The sequence below is a fragment of the Antechinus flavipes genome, chromosome 5 (genome assembly GCF_016432865.1).
Source record: "Antechinus flavipes isolate AdamAnt ecotype Samford, QLD, Australia chromosome 5, AdamAnt_v2, whole genome shotgun sequence".
Taxonomy (NCBI): Eukaryota; Metazoa; Chordata; class Mammalia; order Dasyuromorphia; family Dasyuridae; genus Antechinus; species Antechinus flavipes.
Genome location: NC_067402.1, coordinates 197,299,053 through 197,317,115, shown reverse-complemented (window position 1 = coordinate 197,317,115; position 18,063 = coordinate 197,299,053). Strand labels below are relative to the sequence as shown.

Here is an 18,063-nt window from a genome sequence, read left to right as displayed (position 1 = left end):
GCGTTCTATCAATAAAAAGTTATTAAAAAAAAAAAAAAGAAAATTCCAGAGTTGAGTAGAAGCTTTAAAATATAAACATAAGAATTTAGAAAAAAAGTTTAGAAAAATCAATTTATTTGAACAAGTGGAAAGAACAATATGATGAAGGAGTAGTAACATTGTAATTGGGGGAGAAGAAACATGTGTATTACCTTTAGAAATCTTCATGACTTTAAAGGATACTGAGGGGAATTAAATAAGAAAAATAGAGGGCCTGCTTTAGGGGAGGCAACTTATTCTGTTCTTAGAGTGTTAAGAAACAGAAGAAAAAGAATATACTAGAGTAAAAAAAAATGAAGAAGAAAGCAGAACTTAGTCCTTTTTATAATTGGAGAGTATGAGAAAAAGAGTATATAAACATGGAGAACAAGATGAGGGATCTGGCATCTGATGAACCTCATTTTTTTTCCTGAGGCCTTTGAGGTTAAGTGACTTGCCCAGGGTCACACAGCTAGGAAGTGTTAAGAGTCTGAGACCAGATTTGAACTCAGGTCCTCCTGACTTCAGGGCTGGTGCTCTATTCACTGCACCCTGGCTGCCCCCTGGACTTCAGATAAGTTGAGCCTCATTCTTATTCGAAATGGACAAAGCAGGGTTGAAAGCACGCATGCACACACAGAGACACATACAGATATATGAGTTTGATGTAAAAATACATCAATTCAACAATGATAGAGTGGGGATGATTTCTGAAACACAAACTGTTAAAAACTGTTCTCTTATTTCAGAACACATAGAAAATAACAAGGAAGATTTCTCCCTACTTTTCTGATCTTCTTGTCATGATTCTCTTTCACATACTCTTAGTTTTAGCCAACCTAGCTTCTTTTAGTCTTTCCTGATTCTTCACTGATTGGCCCTGCTTTCCTCATCAAAATACTTTGTATTTAGTTTGTATTTGCTTAATTGCATACCTGCTATAAACTGTTTGAAGCAAGGGATTAATTTTTTCCTTGTCTTTGAATCTCTAAGTGCTGTACTTTGTACGCGGTACTTGTTCATTCATTTTTCAATTATGTCTAATTTTTCATGGCTCCGTTTGAGTTTTTCTTGGCAAAGAAGCTGGAGTAAGTTTACTTCTCCAGTTCATTTTAGAGATGAGGAAACTGAGACAAATAAGGCAAAGTGACTTGGCCAGGGTCACATAGCTAGTAAATGTCTGAGATTACATTTGAATTTAGGAATAAGTATTACTGATTCCAGACCCAGCAGTCTGTGCACTGTGGCGCCACCTAGCTGCCCTCATACATGATAAGTGATTAATAAATGTCAAATTTATTGAAAAAATTTCACATGTGATCACAGTGGTTGGTCAGAATTCTCCATGGCTAAATGATCCAAAGCAACAGAAAATACAAAGTTAATACAAAGTTTGCAATACTGATCCTGACCAAAATGTTAATACATGATGAGAAAAGTTGGTATTATTGGGGTTTGGGAGACAGAAAGGTTTTATTGATCTACTCAAAGGAAGAAAGTTATAGTGCTAGAACTGAGAAAAATCAAGAAATCAAAAATTGGTGAAAGCAATCCTATAACTTGAAAAAAATGGAGAGTATTTTGGTTGGAGTAAGTGTATATTGTTTTGCCAATTTTAAATAACCCTTCAAATAACCAAAGAGAGCAAAAATCAGCACTTTTTAAAGATTTTTATGTCACACCAATCTTTAGATTTGTTTTCTTTACTGCTTTCTGGGATTTTATTTTTTAATTCTAAACCAGGGGTCCTCAGACTTTTTAAATAAGGGGCCAGTTCACTGTCCCTCAGACTGTTGGAGGGCCGGACTATAGTAAAAACAAACACTTTGTTTTGTGGGCCTTTAAATAAAGAAAGTTCATAGCCCTGGGTGAGAGGGATAAATGTCCTCAGCTGCTGCATTTGGCCCGCAGGCTGTAGTCTGATGACCCCTGCTCTAAACAAAGTATTCTAATAATTTTATCATTTTCACCAAAAATTGCATTTGTATTCATTGGAGTTTCTCCATATATGGTAAGAACTGTCAAACTCAATTGGATCTTTTGCTTGCATCCCTCATGAAAATATATGCTATATAGGACCTAAACTTAACTATGAGAATGGCACTTAATAAAAACTTAAAAAAAAATTCTAAACTAAGAAATGTTAATGTCTTTAGGAAATGCTCCTTATCTGAAGGGCATTATGCCATTAAAACTCACATGGATTTCTCAGGCTTCTAATTCTTTAGGTAAATTCAAAATAAAGCAACATCTGCCAGTTAGCATCCAGAAAGTCTATAAATGATTGTGCAATGAGTTGATTTTTACATATTTGTCTTGTATGTATTCTCTACAGGAATGTATAGCTGAAATGTTAGAGTATGCTCTCTTCCCTGGCTAAGCTTAATCTATTCCAGCTGTCTAAGTAAGCAAAGTTTTAGAGTTTTGGATAAAGAGAGCTTTATGTAAACATTAACTCTAAGTTGGAACCAGAAGATGTCAGAACCTTCAATATAACAGCTTCAATTTACCTCCAGACCCTGTCCTTTGGTTCATTTTTATCCTTTGAGTTTATGATGTGAAGAAAACTTTAAAACACAGATTTGCATGCTCCAATAGAATCAATTTAGGTCTGTTGATAGAAGGGGAAGGAAAAGACTATTCAAGTACTATCTTGTGTCCTGTAAGGAATCATAAATTGGAGGAATGCATTTATAAGATTCTGTAGACCAACATCTGTGTAGGTTGTAGGATACAAAACGTTCTTTCCATGAGATACTGTCCGTGGTGCTGTAGTATAATGGGTCAGAACTCTGTACTTGAAACAAAGATTCTTAAAAGGTGCTAACTCAGTGGAATTGATGAGACAATGGTTATCTAGTTTAGCATGGTGATTAATAGTTCTCTAGTTCAGTATGACTGATGTAATAGTACAACAAATAATGGTTCCCTAGTGATATAATGATTGGCTTATACTCAATATGAGGAATTGATTTAACTGTAATAGAACATATAAACTAGGACAGACTTAACCGGAGACAGACTCGGAGAAGACAGAGAACTGGAGGCGGAGCTCAAGCTCTCGGAGCCAAGGAAATACATTCATTCCATTTCCCACTTTTGTGGTGGCTGGGGGCCAGAGCACAGGCTCTCGGACTGAGACAGACTTCAAGACAGAGACTTGTTGTGGTGGTCCACTTGCCTCCCCCACAGAAATCAAGATACATTCTGGAGGATCTCAAGAAAGCTGGCCTGGGTCCCAGGCAAGGAAACTAGACTGTGAAGAAGACAATAAAGAATTTGGACTTTATCCATGGCTATTATCATGGTGATTGCTCAGATGAAACAAAGGCTGGTCCCAAAGACCTCCAGAAAACCAACTAGAACATTACATTGTAGGACTGTAGACTGTGGGGTCAGCCTCAAAATAGAAACGAGGCCACAAAATTATGCATAAGGATTTTTGTGGGATACTATTAACTTAACAAGCCATCCTGGATTCAGTGTGCAGAATGAATTTTGAAATGGAGGGCTAAGTTTAGAGACTGAAGTTCAGATGACCAATCAAAGGCTACTATAGTAATCTGGACGTTGGTAAAGTTGGTCTAGATCTGTTTAGTGGCTATGGTGATGAAAGACAAAATCTGAGAGACAATTGGAAGAAAGAAATGACTATACTTGACAGAAAATTGCATCTAGTGAATAAAGAAACAGAAGAGAATCTAGTTCTTCATATGGAAAACTAGAGGAAAAAGGATAACAAACCGCAAAAGCAGAATGCCTAAAATGGTTGACTCTGAGGGAGTATCTTCCCTGCAAATGAAGTTTAAAACATTAAGTTATCATCCAAATGCTGGACACCCGAATCCCTTAAAAATCTAAATTTAGTCATGATTGTGCTACCTCCCACAGAGAAACCCTTCCTCTAATAGTAAAAGCCACTATTATTAACACTTTCATCCCTTCAGAACTCTATTCTCAATTTTATTGGAGGAGTAAAGCAGAAAAGCAGTTTGATTATTCACTCAAATTAAGTGATAACACAAAAATGTTTTAGAAATAAAGAAAAGTCTATGATAGTGGTAGCAGCTGCAACTGTCCCATTTTTTCAACGTTATTAATTTTTTTTCCCCCTGAGGCAACTGGGGTTAAGTAACTTGCCCAGGATCATACAGCTAGGAAATGTTAAATATCTGAGGTTATATTTGAATTCGGGTCCTTCTGAGTTCAGGGCTGGTTCTCTATACTGCTCCACCTAGATGCCCTGTTACTAATTTTTAAATGTTACTTTGTGTAAGGCTCTGTCATAATGTAAACAAATAGATAAAGTCAACAACAAAACTTTCCCAGATTCAGAATCTTCAACTTCCACCATGCCAAGGAACTGGACAGGTAGTGAAGAAAACTGTAATTTGATTGAAATGAAAAGGAGATTTAAACACTGAAATCACTTAAAATCCATTTCTTCTTGTTGTGTAGCTTAAAATTGGAAAACACAGTTTCACAAGAAACATTTCTGAGCGTGAAGATATAACATGGCCCGGCTGAAATTATAACTTCAGTAATGAAAGATCACTCTTAGTTGAGAGAAACATGATGGCACTAATAGGAAACCTGTAAGATTACAAAAAACCTAGTGCATGCAATAGCATCTGCCAATACCTGGTCCACAAGGGCATTTTCATTATTAATCTCTGGCTCCATTCACTTATACCTTTCTAAAAAAAAATCTTCAGTTGAAAATTTCCATGTTTGATCTTGTTCCAAAGAATTATTTTTCCCCCTAAGAAAGTGTGAATTCAGGTACATCTGAATTTGAAACTTGGGGAAAAAAATATCATTTCCCCCCCTTTTTTAATGACAAGAAGTTTCATAAGCAAATAATTAAAAAACCAACAAATATTAACACACTTTGCTATGATTATTCATTCTTATTATTCATTCTTTAACAGGTTTTCATTTTTTACAAGATTTGAAGAAAATCTCTAAAAAAACAACCTTTTACACTAATTGCCCATGTGCACCAGTATTTTGAATAGGTCTTTAATAACATTTTCACTAAGTACCTATTAGTACTAAAAACAAAACAAACAACAACAACAACAACAAACTCTATAAAATTTTCCTTTTGGATGTTGATGAACTAGGGAATTGCAGAACAAGTTGTGGTATATGAATGTGGTGGAATACTACTATGCTGTAAGCACTGGTTTCAGAAAAACCTGGGAATTCTCATTTGAACTGGTACAGAGTAAAGTGAGCAGAATCAAGAGAGCAATTTTATATAGTGATGGCAATTCCGTAATTAACTCCAATGAAAAGAGAATCATGATGAAACTTGATATCCACCTCTAATTAGAGAAATGATGGACTCAAGAGTGTAGTATGAAGCATATTTTCTTTTCCTTCTTTCTTTTTTCAGACAGGATAATGAGAACATAGTTAATGAGGAAATTTATATGACTATATATTTGTAATGGACTTTGCTTTAAAAACAAAACATGATTTCACAAGAAACATTAATGAACATGGATTTCACTTCAATAGTATAAAGAGGGGGGATGTGAAGGGAGGAAAATTTAGAAATAAAATAAAAAATTTAAAAGTAAATTTATTTTGAGGGGAAATAGGTGAAAAATATTCATTTTTCCCTCTCTCTAAAGGAATAAATTCATTACAGAATCATATACATTAAACTAGAATTCTGAGAATAGTGTAGTTTCACATATAGTGCAATTGAATGAATGAGTGAAAAAGCATTTATTAAATGCTTATTATATGACAGATACTGGCTAACTGGTAGGGATAGAAATACTAATGAGATATGAAAAAATGCTCTAAATCACTATTAGGCAGAAAAATGCAAGTTAAGACAACTCTGAGATACCACTACACACCTCTCAGATTGGAGATGACAGGAAAAGATAATGATGAATGTTGGAGGAGATGTAGGAAAACTGACATTGTTGGTGGAGTTGTGAAGTGATCCAACTATTCTGGAGAGCAATTTGGAACTATGCCCAAAGGGCTATCAAGCTGTGTATACGATTTGACCCAGCAGTCTCTCTACTGGATCCGTATCCCAAAGAGATCATAAAGGACGGAAAGGGATCCACATGTGCAGAAATGTTTGTGGCAGCCCTTTTTGTAGTGGCTAGAAAGTGGAAACTGAATGGATGCTCATCAGTGCGGAATGGTTGAATAAATTGTGGTATATGAATGTTATGGAATATTATTGTTTTGTAAGAAATGATCAGCAAGATGATTTCAGAAAGGCCTGGAGAGATTTGCATGAACTGATGCTAAATGAAATGAGTAGAACCAAGAGAATGTTGTACACAGCAAAAACAAGATTATAATCAATGCTCAGTTCTGATGAACATGGTTCTTTTCAACAGTGAGGTGATTCAGGTCAGTTCCAATGATCTTGTGAGGGAGAGAGCCATCTACACCCACAGAGAGGGACTATGGGGACTGAGTGTGTATCACAATATAGTATTTTCATTTTTTCCCCATTGTTTGCTTGCTTTTTGTTTTCTTTCTCATTTTTTTCCTTTTTCATCTGATTTTTCTTGTGCACCATGATAATTGTGTAAATATGTATAGAAGAATTGCACATGTTTAACATATATTGGATTGCTTGCCATCTGGGAGGAGGTAGGGGGGGAAAGGAGGGAGAAAACAATTTGGGACACAAAGTTTTGTAAAGATGAATGTTGAAAACTATTTTTGCATGTGTTTTAAAAATAAAGTTAAAAAAAATTTTTTTTGGTCCTTTAAGAGGAACTTTTTTTTTTTTTTTTAAAGTTATAACTTTTTATTGACAGAACCCATGCCTGGGTAATTTTTTTACAACATTATCCCTTGCACTCACTTCTGTTCTGATTTTTCCCCTCCCTCCCTCCATCCCCTCCCTGGATGGCAAGCAGTCCTATACATGTTAAATATGTCACAGTATATCTAGATACAATAGATGTGTGCAGAATCAAACAGTTCTCTAATTGTACAGAAGAGTTGGATTTAAAAGGTAAAAATAATCCAGGAAGAAAAACAAAAATGCAAACAGTTTACATTCATTTCCCAGTGTTCTTTCTTTGGGTGTAGCTGCTTCTGTCCATCATTGATCAATTGGAACTGAGTTAGATCTTCTCTTTGTCGAAGAAATCCACTTCCATCAGAATACATCCTCAAACAGTATCGTTGTTGAAGTATATAATGATCTCCTGGTTCTGCTCATTTCACTTAGCATCAGTTCATGTAAGTCTCTCCAAGCCTCTCTGTATTCATCCTGCTGGTCATTTCTTATGTTCCATAACATTCATATACCACAATCTACCCAACCATTCTCCAATTGATGGGCATCCATTCATTTTCCAGTTTCTAGCCACTACAAACAGGGCTGCCACAAACATTTTGGCACATACAGGTCCCTTTCCCTTCTTTAGTATCTCTTTTGGGGTATAAGCCCAATAGATACACTGCTGGATCAAAGGGTATGCACAGTTTGATAACTTTTTGGGCATAATTCCAGATTGCTCTCCAGAATGGTTGGATTCGTTCACAACTCCACCAAAAATGCACCAGTGTCCCAGATTTCCTGCATCTTCTCCAACATTCATTATTATTTTTTCCTGTCATCTTAGCCAATCTGACAGGTGTGTAGTGGTATCTCAGAGTTGTCTTAATTTGCATTTCTCTGATCAATAGTGATTTGGAACATTTTCATATGAGTGGAAATGGTTTCAATTTCATCATCTGAAAATTGTCTGTTCATATCCTTTGACTATAATAAAGTTTTAAATTTTAAAAAAAAGTTCATTAGGGGAAAAATAAAGAAATAACAATGAAAGACAAACCTTTCCCTTAAGGAGCTTATATTCTAATGGGTAAAGATAATTTATATAGGGGAGAGGTGATAGTATCAGTTTGATTACTGCTCCAGAGTAGAGAACAAGGTGGTATGATGAGTAAATAAACTGAGCTGCAGCATGAGAATATCATGATGGTAAAGAATGGTTTGGTGAGTGGGGCAGGTTAAATGCTGTGAGCTTTCATCACTTAGGAGAGCAAGAACAATTAGCTAGATTGCTAAACATATAAATTATTTGGTAATATGCACATTATAGGGAGTGAGTAAAACCAATACTAAGATTACATTTTTTGACTTGTAGATGTTTACCTGTAGTTTCTAATATTACATAACATGAAGTTTTTTTTTTTTTTTTTTGGGGGGGAATATTTGTTTTTAAATCTTAAAGCATCATTCTCTTAAGTAATAAAAGTTTTTAAAATGGCAAATAAATGGAAAATACTTATTAATTAGAAAAACTGATTAGCTCCAATGTCAATGTGTTTGAGAACCTTATAAAGCTTTAGCAAATTGAAAATGTGACAGCTGTCTTCAAGTATTTGAAAAGATTGTCATACGGAAAACACTGCTTTTGTTTGGTCTCAAGGAACAGAAGCAAGAGCAGAAGGTAAAAGGTACAAAGAGATAAATTTAGACTTAATATAAGGAAAAACTATATAATGATTAATGCTATCTAAGAGGAAAAAATTGCTTTAAGAAACAAGAAGTTTCTCTTCATAGGAGGTGAAGTCTTGACGCCAAAACAGGATGACCATGAGTTAGGTATATGGAGAGGACATTCTTATTCAGGCATGAGTTGACTATATTCCCTCAAACACTAAGAATCTGTGACTAAAAGCCTGTGGATGATACTGAAGGCAGAATGCTTAGAATCGCAGTTTAAACACTGCCCCATCTCCTACCTCTTTATCTGTCCCTGGCTTTTTAGAATGTACTCCCTTTAATCCTTGAATATTTGACTGTGGTGTTCAGTTTTCCTGCTCATTTCTGATTTATCTCTCCACTGTGATTATCTGTCCCAAACATATTCCTGCTGTTACTAATAAACCTTTAAGTTTACTCTCCAGTGTTGTCATCTCTCTGCCTACACTTTTCTTTTGTTTTCAATCTCCCCTTCTAGCTGTGCCTTCAACTTAATTGAACAGGCATTTCCTACTTTGTGCAAGACATTATGAAAGGCCCTAGTGATACAAGATAAAGTAGTCCCTTCATTCAGGGAGTCTTCTTTCTCCTATTCTAAAGACAAAAGAAGAGCAATACTAGATTTTCTACATAAATATTGGCAGGGAAAGCCATCTAGTACATCTAAGGAAGCTAAATGGACACTGTGCAGGAGTTAAAATACAGAAGATTCAGGTTTGAAGTTTGCCTCAAATATTTACTAATCACGTAATCATGCTTCAGCACGTCATTTAACCTTTCAGTTTCAGGGTTTTTTTTTTTTTTTCCCCATTTATAAGATGGAGATAACAATTGCACTTACCTTACAGGATGATTGTGAGAATGAATGAGATAATGTATGTCAAACACTATATAAACATTCTGCTGTGCAGAAAACCCAACATTTTTTTCAAAAAGGCTGTGAAACCTCTACTAGGATCTTACTCTACAGAATAATGTACCTAGGAAAACTGCTCTGGGCTTTTGTGATCCGTTTCATAAAAGTTAAGCTTTGGCAGTTCAGATTTTCCTTATGTAGTCAGAGTAACAATCAATCCTCATGACATCCATAAATGGCATTGTTTCTTTTCCTTTTCAGACCACATGGAAGTATTTTATAGATAGTCAAAGTGATATTTGTTTCATAATTAGTGAAACAAAGCTTAAATCCACATAGTATATCCTACAGGCTGCTCCCACTGGACCGATATAAACAGCCATATTTTAATAAGTTTTCATGGTGGTCCAGGTGTAAACTGACCTCTCCTGAGTCATCTTCTGCAGCTCACTTTCCCAAGCTGCTCGATCATCGTCCAGGTGATAAGAGTCAGGTGGAGTTAGTCCTCGCAGAATCAGGGGATCTCTGTCATGGCAGAGAGATGTCAGATGTCCAATGTACAATTTCAATTTGCTGCGGTTCTGGTCAAGTTCTAAGAGGGGCTGGATTATCTGAGATGGGGAAAAAAAAGGGGGGGATCATCAAAGACAATTTGGCTGAAAAAATTCAAACATCTTTTGTAAATTCCCTTTTAATATGCCTTAAAAAGCAAAAATGTAAATAAAATTGTCTAACCCCTCAGACAGTCTAATTACAATTAATTTCATATAATTACTAAACAACACATTTTTCTACCACTCTGAGATAAAAAGGGAGAGAATGCTGAATTTTTCATCAACACAAGAATCAAAAATTACATTTGGACAAAAGATTAACAAAATACCCCCAACTCTAATGGGTATCAGAGATGACAATCCTAACCCACTTGTTACTTCATAGCTTTTATTATGCCATTCTCCATTGGGTCGATCTAAAAAAAAATCCTATTTTAATAGATTCTTATGAATTTAGTTACAATAAAGACTGGTGGAAATTTCTCACTTGAAAGACAGGACTACAATTTATATGGCTCTTTTATCTTGTATAGCCACTCTGTAGAAAATAGTGTTTTGTCTGAGTACAATGAGTGAAGTAAGTTGTTGCCAAATTAATCCTTGAATTTCCCACATAGGTCTTTTGAAATGTTAGTTAATAAATTCTAATATAGGATGACCCTTGACTCAAGAGTCCAGAACTCTCTGTACTATTCCTAGTACTATGAGTTATTCTAAGCCTATTTAGCCTTATGGAGCCCTGAAAGGTATTTTTATATTTAGTTTTTCTTAGGTACTATTCTCCTGATTTCCCTCCCAGGAATACATAGGATTTAGGATCTCATTTTATAGCTATTCCTTATATTTTTAGTTCTAAAGTAGTAGAGCCAAGTCTGATATTTAAGAAGAGGGTTTAGACAAATTTTATATATCAGATCATTGTTAGAGAATTACTCTCTATCAGGCACATGCCTGATACACAACAGGCTGACTGGACAGCCTTACCAATACTAGCAATACTCAAAAAAGCTCCTAAGGCCTGTAAAGCTGAGATTTGCACCTGTTGTACATTGGCAAGATACCTCTTACCCTAATAATGAACAGAGTGCCTGATAATTTCTCAGAAACAAAGCTTAGTATTTTCATTGATGACATTACATTTTTTCCCCTTTATCTCCAAATAATTCTGCACCCTTCCTTTTATCTTGACAATATTTCAATAAGTTAATTATTATGAAATGAGAAAAAAGGGCACCACTAAATGGCTACCTAATATAATTCACTAAAGACTAGAATATAGATCATACATAATAAATTGTGACTACTCTAGGAGAAATCTGATATTAAATTACACTGCACACTTACACCTAGTCATTATGTAATATTACTAGAGTACATGAAAGATTAGGGAAAAGAGCTGGTTTACATAGAGTAGACAAGTATACAGAAACTAATAAAAGTTTAAAAGACCTATTATCATTATTTTGATTATTAAATTATTGAAGGAAAAACAACATTAGGATAAAAATTATAACATTTGATGCCCTACATCAGTAGACTAATGGGACTAGCTTTCTGCTGGAATTTCCTTTCAGTTATAGGTATATGTACCACTTATCAATCTTGGAAAGCAAGTATTGTTTCAATTAAGAATAGGACTCTCAGAAGGTAGGAAAAAACATTAGAGAGAAGTTAGAGGGCATCCCACTGGCAGAATTCATTAAAGTGCATTTACATTATGTTCTTTTTATTACCTATCTTTTTTAGATTTCACTTTCACATTTTTTAAAGAGCCATAATGTAGGACAACATAGCTCCATTTTATTTTCTGATTTCCTTTAGTCTGGGCTTTTCTAACTCCTTTTCCCTAATTTTGACAAAACAATAATTTCTTGTATTCTCAGTGGATTTGAACAACTTAACTTTCTTTTTAATGTTTAGAGTCCCAAAGGTCAGATTAATTCAGGCAATGATTTCCAATGTGAGATTGTTATATCTGTGCTGCATGGTTGAAAGATAGGAATTTTTACCCAAGAAATGTCTTCTGTATTTACTGCACTTATGTTCCAAGGTTGAAACTGGGCATTAAAAGTGGGAACATTTTTGGGATAAAAAGTTCAGATTCCTTATAATGAAATGGAATTTGAAGAGCTACTAATTCACTGACGTATAACTAGAAGTTTATTAACAAATCTTTCAGTTCCAATTTTCAGTCATAGGCAAATTTATCTCTGATTTAAATCAACCACTTGGGCCTGAGAGTCCTAACTGAAAAAAATAACAGTAACAATAGTGCTTACAGTTTGAGTGAAAATACTACTGAAGAATTTCAGAATGAAATTTGATTTTATAGCATCTTGGGCAAGAATCCATTCTATCCAGTGTCTATTCTGTTTCTCCTTTGCTCATCAAAAGGTATTTGAAGTTTCTACTAAGGTGATTACTGAAAGTAAATGAAAAAAGCCAATATTTCCAAACCAGGGTATCTAGGGCACCTTGAGAGTTAAGCAGAAAATAACTTTATGTAATTCAGTTCCACTAGCATTTATTTAGTTTCTACTGTGTATAACAGACTACGCTAGGTGTTAGGGATAAAAAAAAAAAAAAATACGAAAAATAGTCCACATTCTTAGTGAGTTTACATTCTGCTAGGAGATATATAACATGTACAAGTTAAGTGAATAATGTAAGGAGAGAAAGTGTATCAACATAGATATATCAAGAAAGGCTTTCCATAAGAAAGGCACATAAACTTTTGGTATGGGCCAGAACTCTGAACTTGAAACAAAGAGCTAAGTCAGTGGAATTGATGAGACAATGGTTATCTAGTTTAGCATGGTTCAGTATGATTGATTTAATCTTACAACAAATAATGGTTTCCTAATGATATAATGATTGGTTTATATTCAGTGTAGAGCATATAAGCAGGGACTGAGATCCATAGAGGACAAGTGCACTAGAAGCTCTCAGAGGCAAGGAGAGAATTTCAATTCCACCTTCAGTCAAGCTCCTGGTGGCAGGCTCTCCTCCTGTATTTCCCCACTGAGACCAAAGCCAGTCTGAAAGGCTCTCCAGAAGAATGCCCAGCCCCAAGAAAGAGATAATAAAGGATTTGGACTTAGGACTTTAAACCCTGGCTGTTCTTATGGTGATTACTGAAGACTGCCTCAAAGATCACAAGGAAAACCCAACCAAAAAACATTACAATATCTGCCTTGAAAGAAGGCAGATATTGCAAGAGACGGATATAAGAAGTATATTCTAAGCATGATAGGCTTTGAAGTGGGAGAGAGTGCTAAGCAGGTCAGTCTGGCTGGAATGTAAAATATACAACAAAGAAAAATAAGAAATGTGTGGAAAAGTAGGTTGAAGCCAAATTGTGAAGGCTTTACATGCCCAAGTGAGAGGTTTTTATAAAGGTAAGACCAAGTCCCTGAAGATCTGAGAGGAAAGGTTATATGTGTGATATGATCAGAGACCTGTGCTTGAGGAAAAAATTCTGACAGTTGGCTGAGGTTGGTTTGGAGAGAGTAGAAATAAGAAACAAGGAGATCAATGAGAAAGCCTTCACAATAATCCAGGCAAGAGGTGATGAGGACCTGAATTTGAGTAGTGGCCATGTGAGCTGGGAGAAAAGGATGAATGTGAGAGATATAGAAATAGAACGTCAATATCCTTCTATCTCTTCTGCTCTTTTCCTATCTATCATGAACTGACCAGTAAAAATAATGCATTGTATCTACTCTAAAATGGCTACTGCATAATGTCAAGAGTATGCAAGAGAATTGGTTTGACAGAATGATAATGTCCTTTGATCTGAAAGCGATATATATTATTCATGTACAAACTTAATGGACTGACAAGGAAACTTAGTAATTACTTCAGACACATTAGTTGCATGAATATGTCAGCTATATGGTTCCCCTTGATGATGCAAAGCTGCAGGAAATTTTAAAGAATCACATAGTTGGAAGCAAATTCAAGAGGACATTTAGTCTATCATATACCTGAATATGTAGTTCTTCTATAAAATGTCCAACACACCAGCCTTTGCTTAAAGATCTTTAGTGAGAGAGAATCTACTGCTTCTAGAGCAATTCATTTTACTTGTGGATAGCTCTATTAGGAAATTTTTCTTTACATCATGATAGTAAAACAATCACTTCCCTTGCTCAAAACATTACACTTTTCTTAATGCTGTCTAAAATTTAATAGCTTTGCTGGTTGCCACAACAGTCCCATTCTGCTGCCATATAATAAAACTGCAAATGACCCAATTTTCTTGAAAGGAAAAATTCTGGCAAATTCTTCCAAGATAGAAAAGTTTAAAGTGTAGTTAAGAGACCAGACCTTCCTGAGGACCAACTTAGCTACAAATAGAAATCTCTTCATGAATAGCTTGGCTACTAGTAAACAAATTTTTTGTTCACAGAAAGCCATAAAACCATTACAATTTTAAAAAAAGGTACTTAGTCTTAGACTATCAATTTCTGCTTTTATGAAGGTAGTAGAGTGATAAAAATGGGCAGAGAATTACAGATGTTTAGATCATCTATAAATAGTAACTAAATATTCTAAATTGAGATGATCATAATAACTAACAAACAGACAAGCTATTAGATCAAGCAAGCTATCACTAAGCATTTATTAAGCACCTATATGTGTCAGGAGTCAAAAGAAGGACCATTACAGGCTTCATTTGATCCTCATGACAACCCTGTGTGGTGGGCACTATTTTTTGCAAATGAGAAAATAGAGGCTGAGAGAGGTTAAATGACTTGCAAAGGATCACATAACAAGCTCGGGTCTCTTAAGCTCAACACTCAACTGACTGTGCCACCTGGCTACGAGTGTTTACCTTATTTTTTCCAGAATCAGGTCTCTGTAAACTCTGATTTCATGTATATTTTTCCACGCTCCCCTTTTATATGTAATTACATTCTAATGAGAATAAAAACTCCTTAGGAGGAGGAACAGTCTTGCTTATTTGTATTTGTATTCCTAAAGCTTAGCACAATGCCTGACACATTACAAATAGTTTTTCATACATTCATTCTTTCATAAGAGCAGCAGGATGGTGAAAGGAGAGGAGGGAGAAGAATGCTAAGAATCAGTTTTTATACTATCTAAAAACATTTTATACTATCTAAAAACTAACTTGTGATTAATTCTCTAGTAATTCATGAGGACAAATTACTGAGGGAATTGGAACATATCAGCCTTGATATTTTCATTATAAATTAAATCAGAAAACAAAGGGGAGGCATAGATAAATGGAAAAATAGCTCACACTTGGCAGAAATGACTTAAATGTGCATCTAAAAGCAATGAGAATCATATTTCATGATACCTGTGATAATGATAAATAGTTATAAAATTATTACTATGAAGATAATTGTAACTTATATTACCTAGCAGCTATTGCAAAGGTTGAGAAATTCAATGAAGAACTCAGTAAGACCTTCCAAGTGAAAACTTATACTTTAATTATTGATGACTTGAACAAAAAAGTAGATATAAGGGAGAATGACTAAAATATATTCAAAACATAATTCAGGATTAAAAAAAAGATAATGCTTAAAGTCTTTATGCTATAAAGAAGCCTTAGGCTTATATAACATATATAGCATAACCACTTAAAAAAAAGATGATTCAGGAAATACTTAACAATGAATGTACCACATTGTCACAAAAACTAAACTGATTATATTCTAAGAGACAGGAAATTATTTAAGGATGAAATGGATTCATCAAGAGATCAAAACTGGGGAAGGAGAAAGAGTATGGAATTGATACCAGAGTCATCACATCTAGAAAAGTACTGAGGGGTGGAGAAATTGGAGGTCACAGCGAAGATGAAGAAAAGTGTAGTATGGCACAGGGAAAGATGTAATGACAAATGATTAAGAGCAGAGAGAGAAATTTCAGAGTTCATGAACATGGAAGTGGAACAGTATTGGGGGAAAGCAAAATCAAGGGTATGACTATCCTACTTTGTAACCAAGGTAAGGTAGAGGAGATAATCATGGGAACTGAGTATCTTAGGCCTGGGAAATTAAAAGTATTTTAAAAAACATCAAGATGTGAGAAATTCCTTCAGCTTAAGGACAGAGATTGAAGATGGTGAAGGAGACTTATGAAACAGGTACTGATTCATTCCAAAAGGAGACAGAATGATCTGGAGGGTTGGGTTAGTAGATAAGGGCCACAAGGATATAAAGACTAGACAACAAAATATATATGGAGATTTAATAAGTGATGGAGGTGGAAAGAGAGTCTGGAAGGAACAATGGGGAAAAAGAAAAATTCTAATTCCCTTATCATGACCTACAGTAAGCCAAGAAGTATGGGAAAGAGTACAACAAGCAATGAATAAAAAAGAATGGGTAAGAATGCATTATAACTCAGAGGAAGCTAGGTCTGACTGAGTGTGATTAAAAGAAAGGAGCAAGAAAGGAAGATAAAATAAAAAGTAATTTGTTAATTATGGAGTGGGAGATTTCCAGAAGGCATAAGGGGAAGGGAAAAGAATAATCACTTTACAAATATTATCTCATTTGATCCTCACAACAATCCTGTGAGGTAGATGCTGTTTTTATTCCCATTTTCTAGCTGAGGACACCAAGGCAGACAGAGGTGAAGTAATTTGCTCATAGTCACAGAGCTAGTAAGTGTGCAGGCTAGAGTTGAACTTAGGGTCCTTCTGACTCCAGGCTTAGTGCCTTAATCATTATGTCACCTGGCTGTCTATAGAGAAGAGTGGATATATCTGGATGGGGATACTGTGGTAGAGTTGAAGTGCATGGGAATGAAAATTTGGTTTTTGTTAGCTCATGTTCCATATTACTCAGTGAATTACTTTTATAATGTTTATAAGTCATCATCTAGCTTTCTGACTGTAAAATTCTAATAAGGGATAAAATGTTAATATCTGGGAATTAATTCACCAAAATGCACACAAGATTTTATATTAAGTATAAAAACCAACCCCTTTTCCTCTTTTTACTACTCATGGTTGGAGTTTGTTAGCTCAATGAAAATAATGGTAGTACCTAAATTAATTTACTGATTCAGTGCTATAACAGTTAAATTACCAATGGGATATTTTATAGAACTGAACAAAACTACCAAATTCTAGATCTACTCCTGGTCCTTTAGAATATTAAACCTCTATCTCTGCTGATGATTCTTACAGCAAATGCCTTTACCTTTCTAACCCCTTGCTCTACCTGCTGAGTTTCTGCCAGAAACCTTCATTTGTTGGAGTACCAAAGCTAAGGATAATTTTTCCTCATCTGGCTCTGTTTTTTATTCTCTGAACTTTTACATTCTGCTGAACAAGGATGAGGAAGAAGCTTACTTACTTATAATACTCCCCAGCCCTTTTCAGGTTCTTTTATATATGTCTTCTCCCTTCAGAAAGTAAAACTCCTTGAGAGTAGGATCTTTGTTTTTGCTTGAATTTGTAGTGCCCAGGACAATGCTTGGCACAAAGTGTTTAAGAAATACTTTAATCTACAGTAAGTATATACTATCAAGGGAAATAGGAAAAAGTATAAATGGAATCTCATATTATTATAATGCCAAAGTCACTAAAACTTTGGTTTACAAATAGCAAAGCTGACCATGGAAACAGACTAAATAAGCAAGAAAAAGAAAAAAAAAAAGAACAATCAAAAAACAGTAGTCCAGTGTTTGATAAATTTAGGAACACACAATTATTGAGGGAAGGACTTCCCTTTTGACATAATTGCTGAGAAAATTAAAAAAAAAAACAGTTTGGCAGAAATTACATTTAGAACCAATATTTTGTACCAAATAATTAATTTAAACTGGTCTCTCAATGTGAATATACATATTCAAATATTAAAATTGACATCATAAACAAACTATAAAAGAATGAGAGGTGGTACCTTTCACAACCATATGAGGAGAATAGTTGAATTAATCAACCTAGGGGTAAAGGACATTATAAAAGACAATATAGAAAATTTTGTTTATATAAAATTAGAATAAGAGACTCTATTAAATTGAAAAACATGTGCATTATCTATACAGACAGCATGGCATAGTAAAATGGGCACTGGTTTGAGAGCCAGAGTACCTGATTTCAAACCCCATCTTTGATACTTATTACTCATATAGTTTTCGCCAAATTAGGAATT

At 34.8% G+C, this 18,063-nt stretch overlaps 1 protein-coding gene across 3 annotated transcripts in view; it reads right to left on the bottom strand.

Moving 5' to 3' along the window:
* ERC1 (ELKS/RAB6-interacting/CAST family member 1) overlaps positions 1-18,063 on the bottom strand; it is a 345,893-nt gene that overhangs the window by 18,666 nt on the left and 309,164 nt on the right. For 2 of the 3 annotated variants that reach the window (XM_051962825.1, XM_051962824.1), the window contains one exon: positions 9,883-9,976. Coding sequence is in view for 1 of the 3 variants with exons in the window: in XM_051962823.1 (XP_051818783.1) it covers positions 9,789-9,976 (188 nt within the window). In the remaining 2 variants the exon portion in view is untranslated. Of the gene's footprint in view, positions 1-9,788; positions 9,977-18,063 lie in introns of those variants that run through there. The other variant, XM_051962823.1, reaches the window with a different exon arrangement.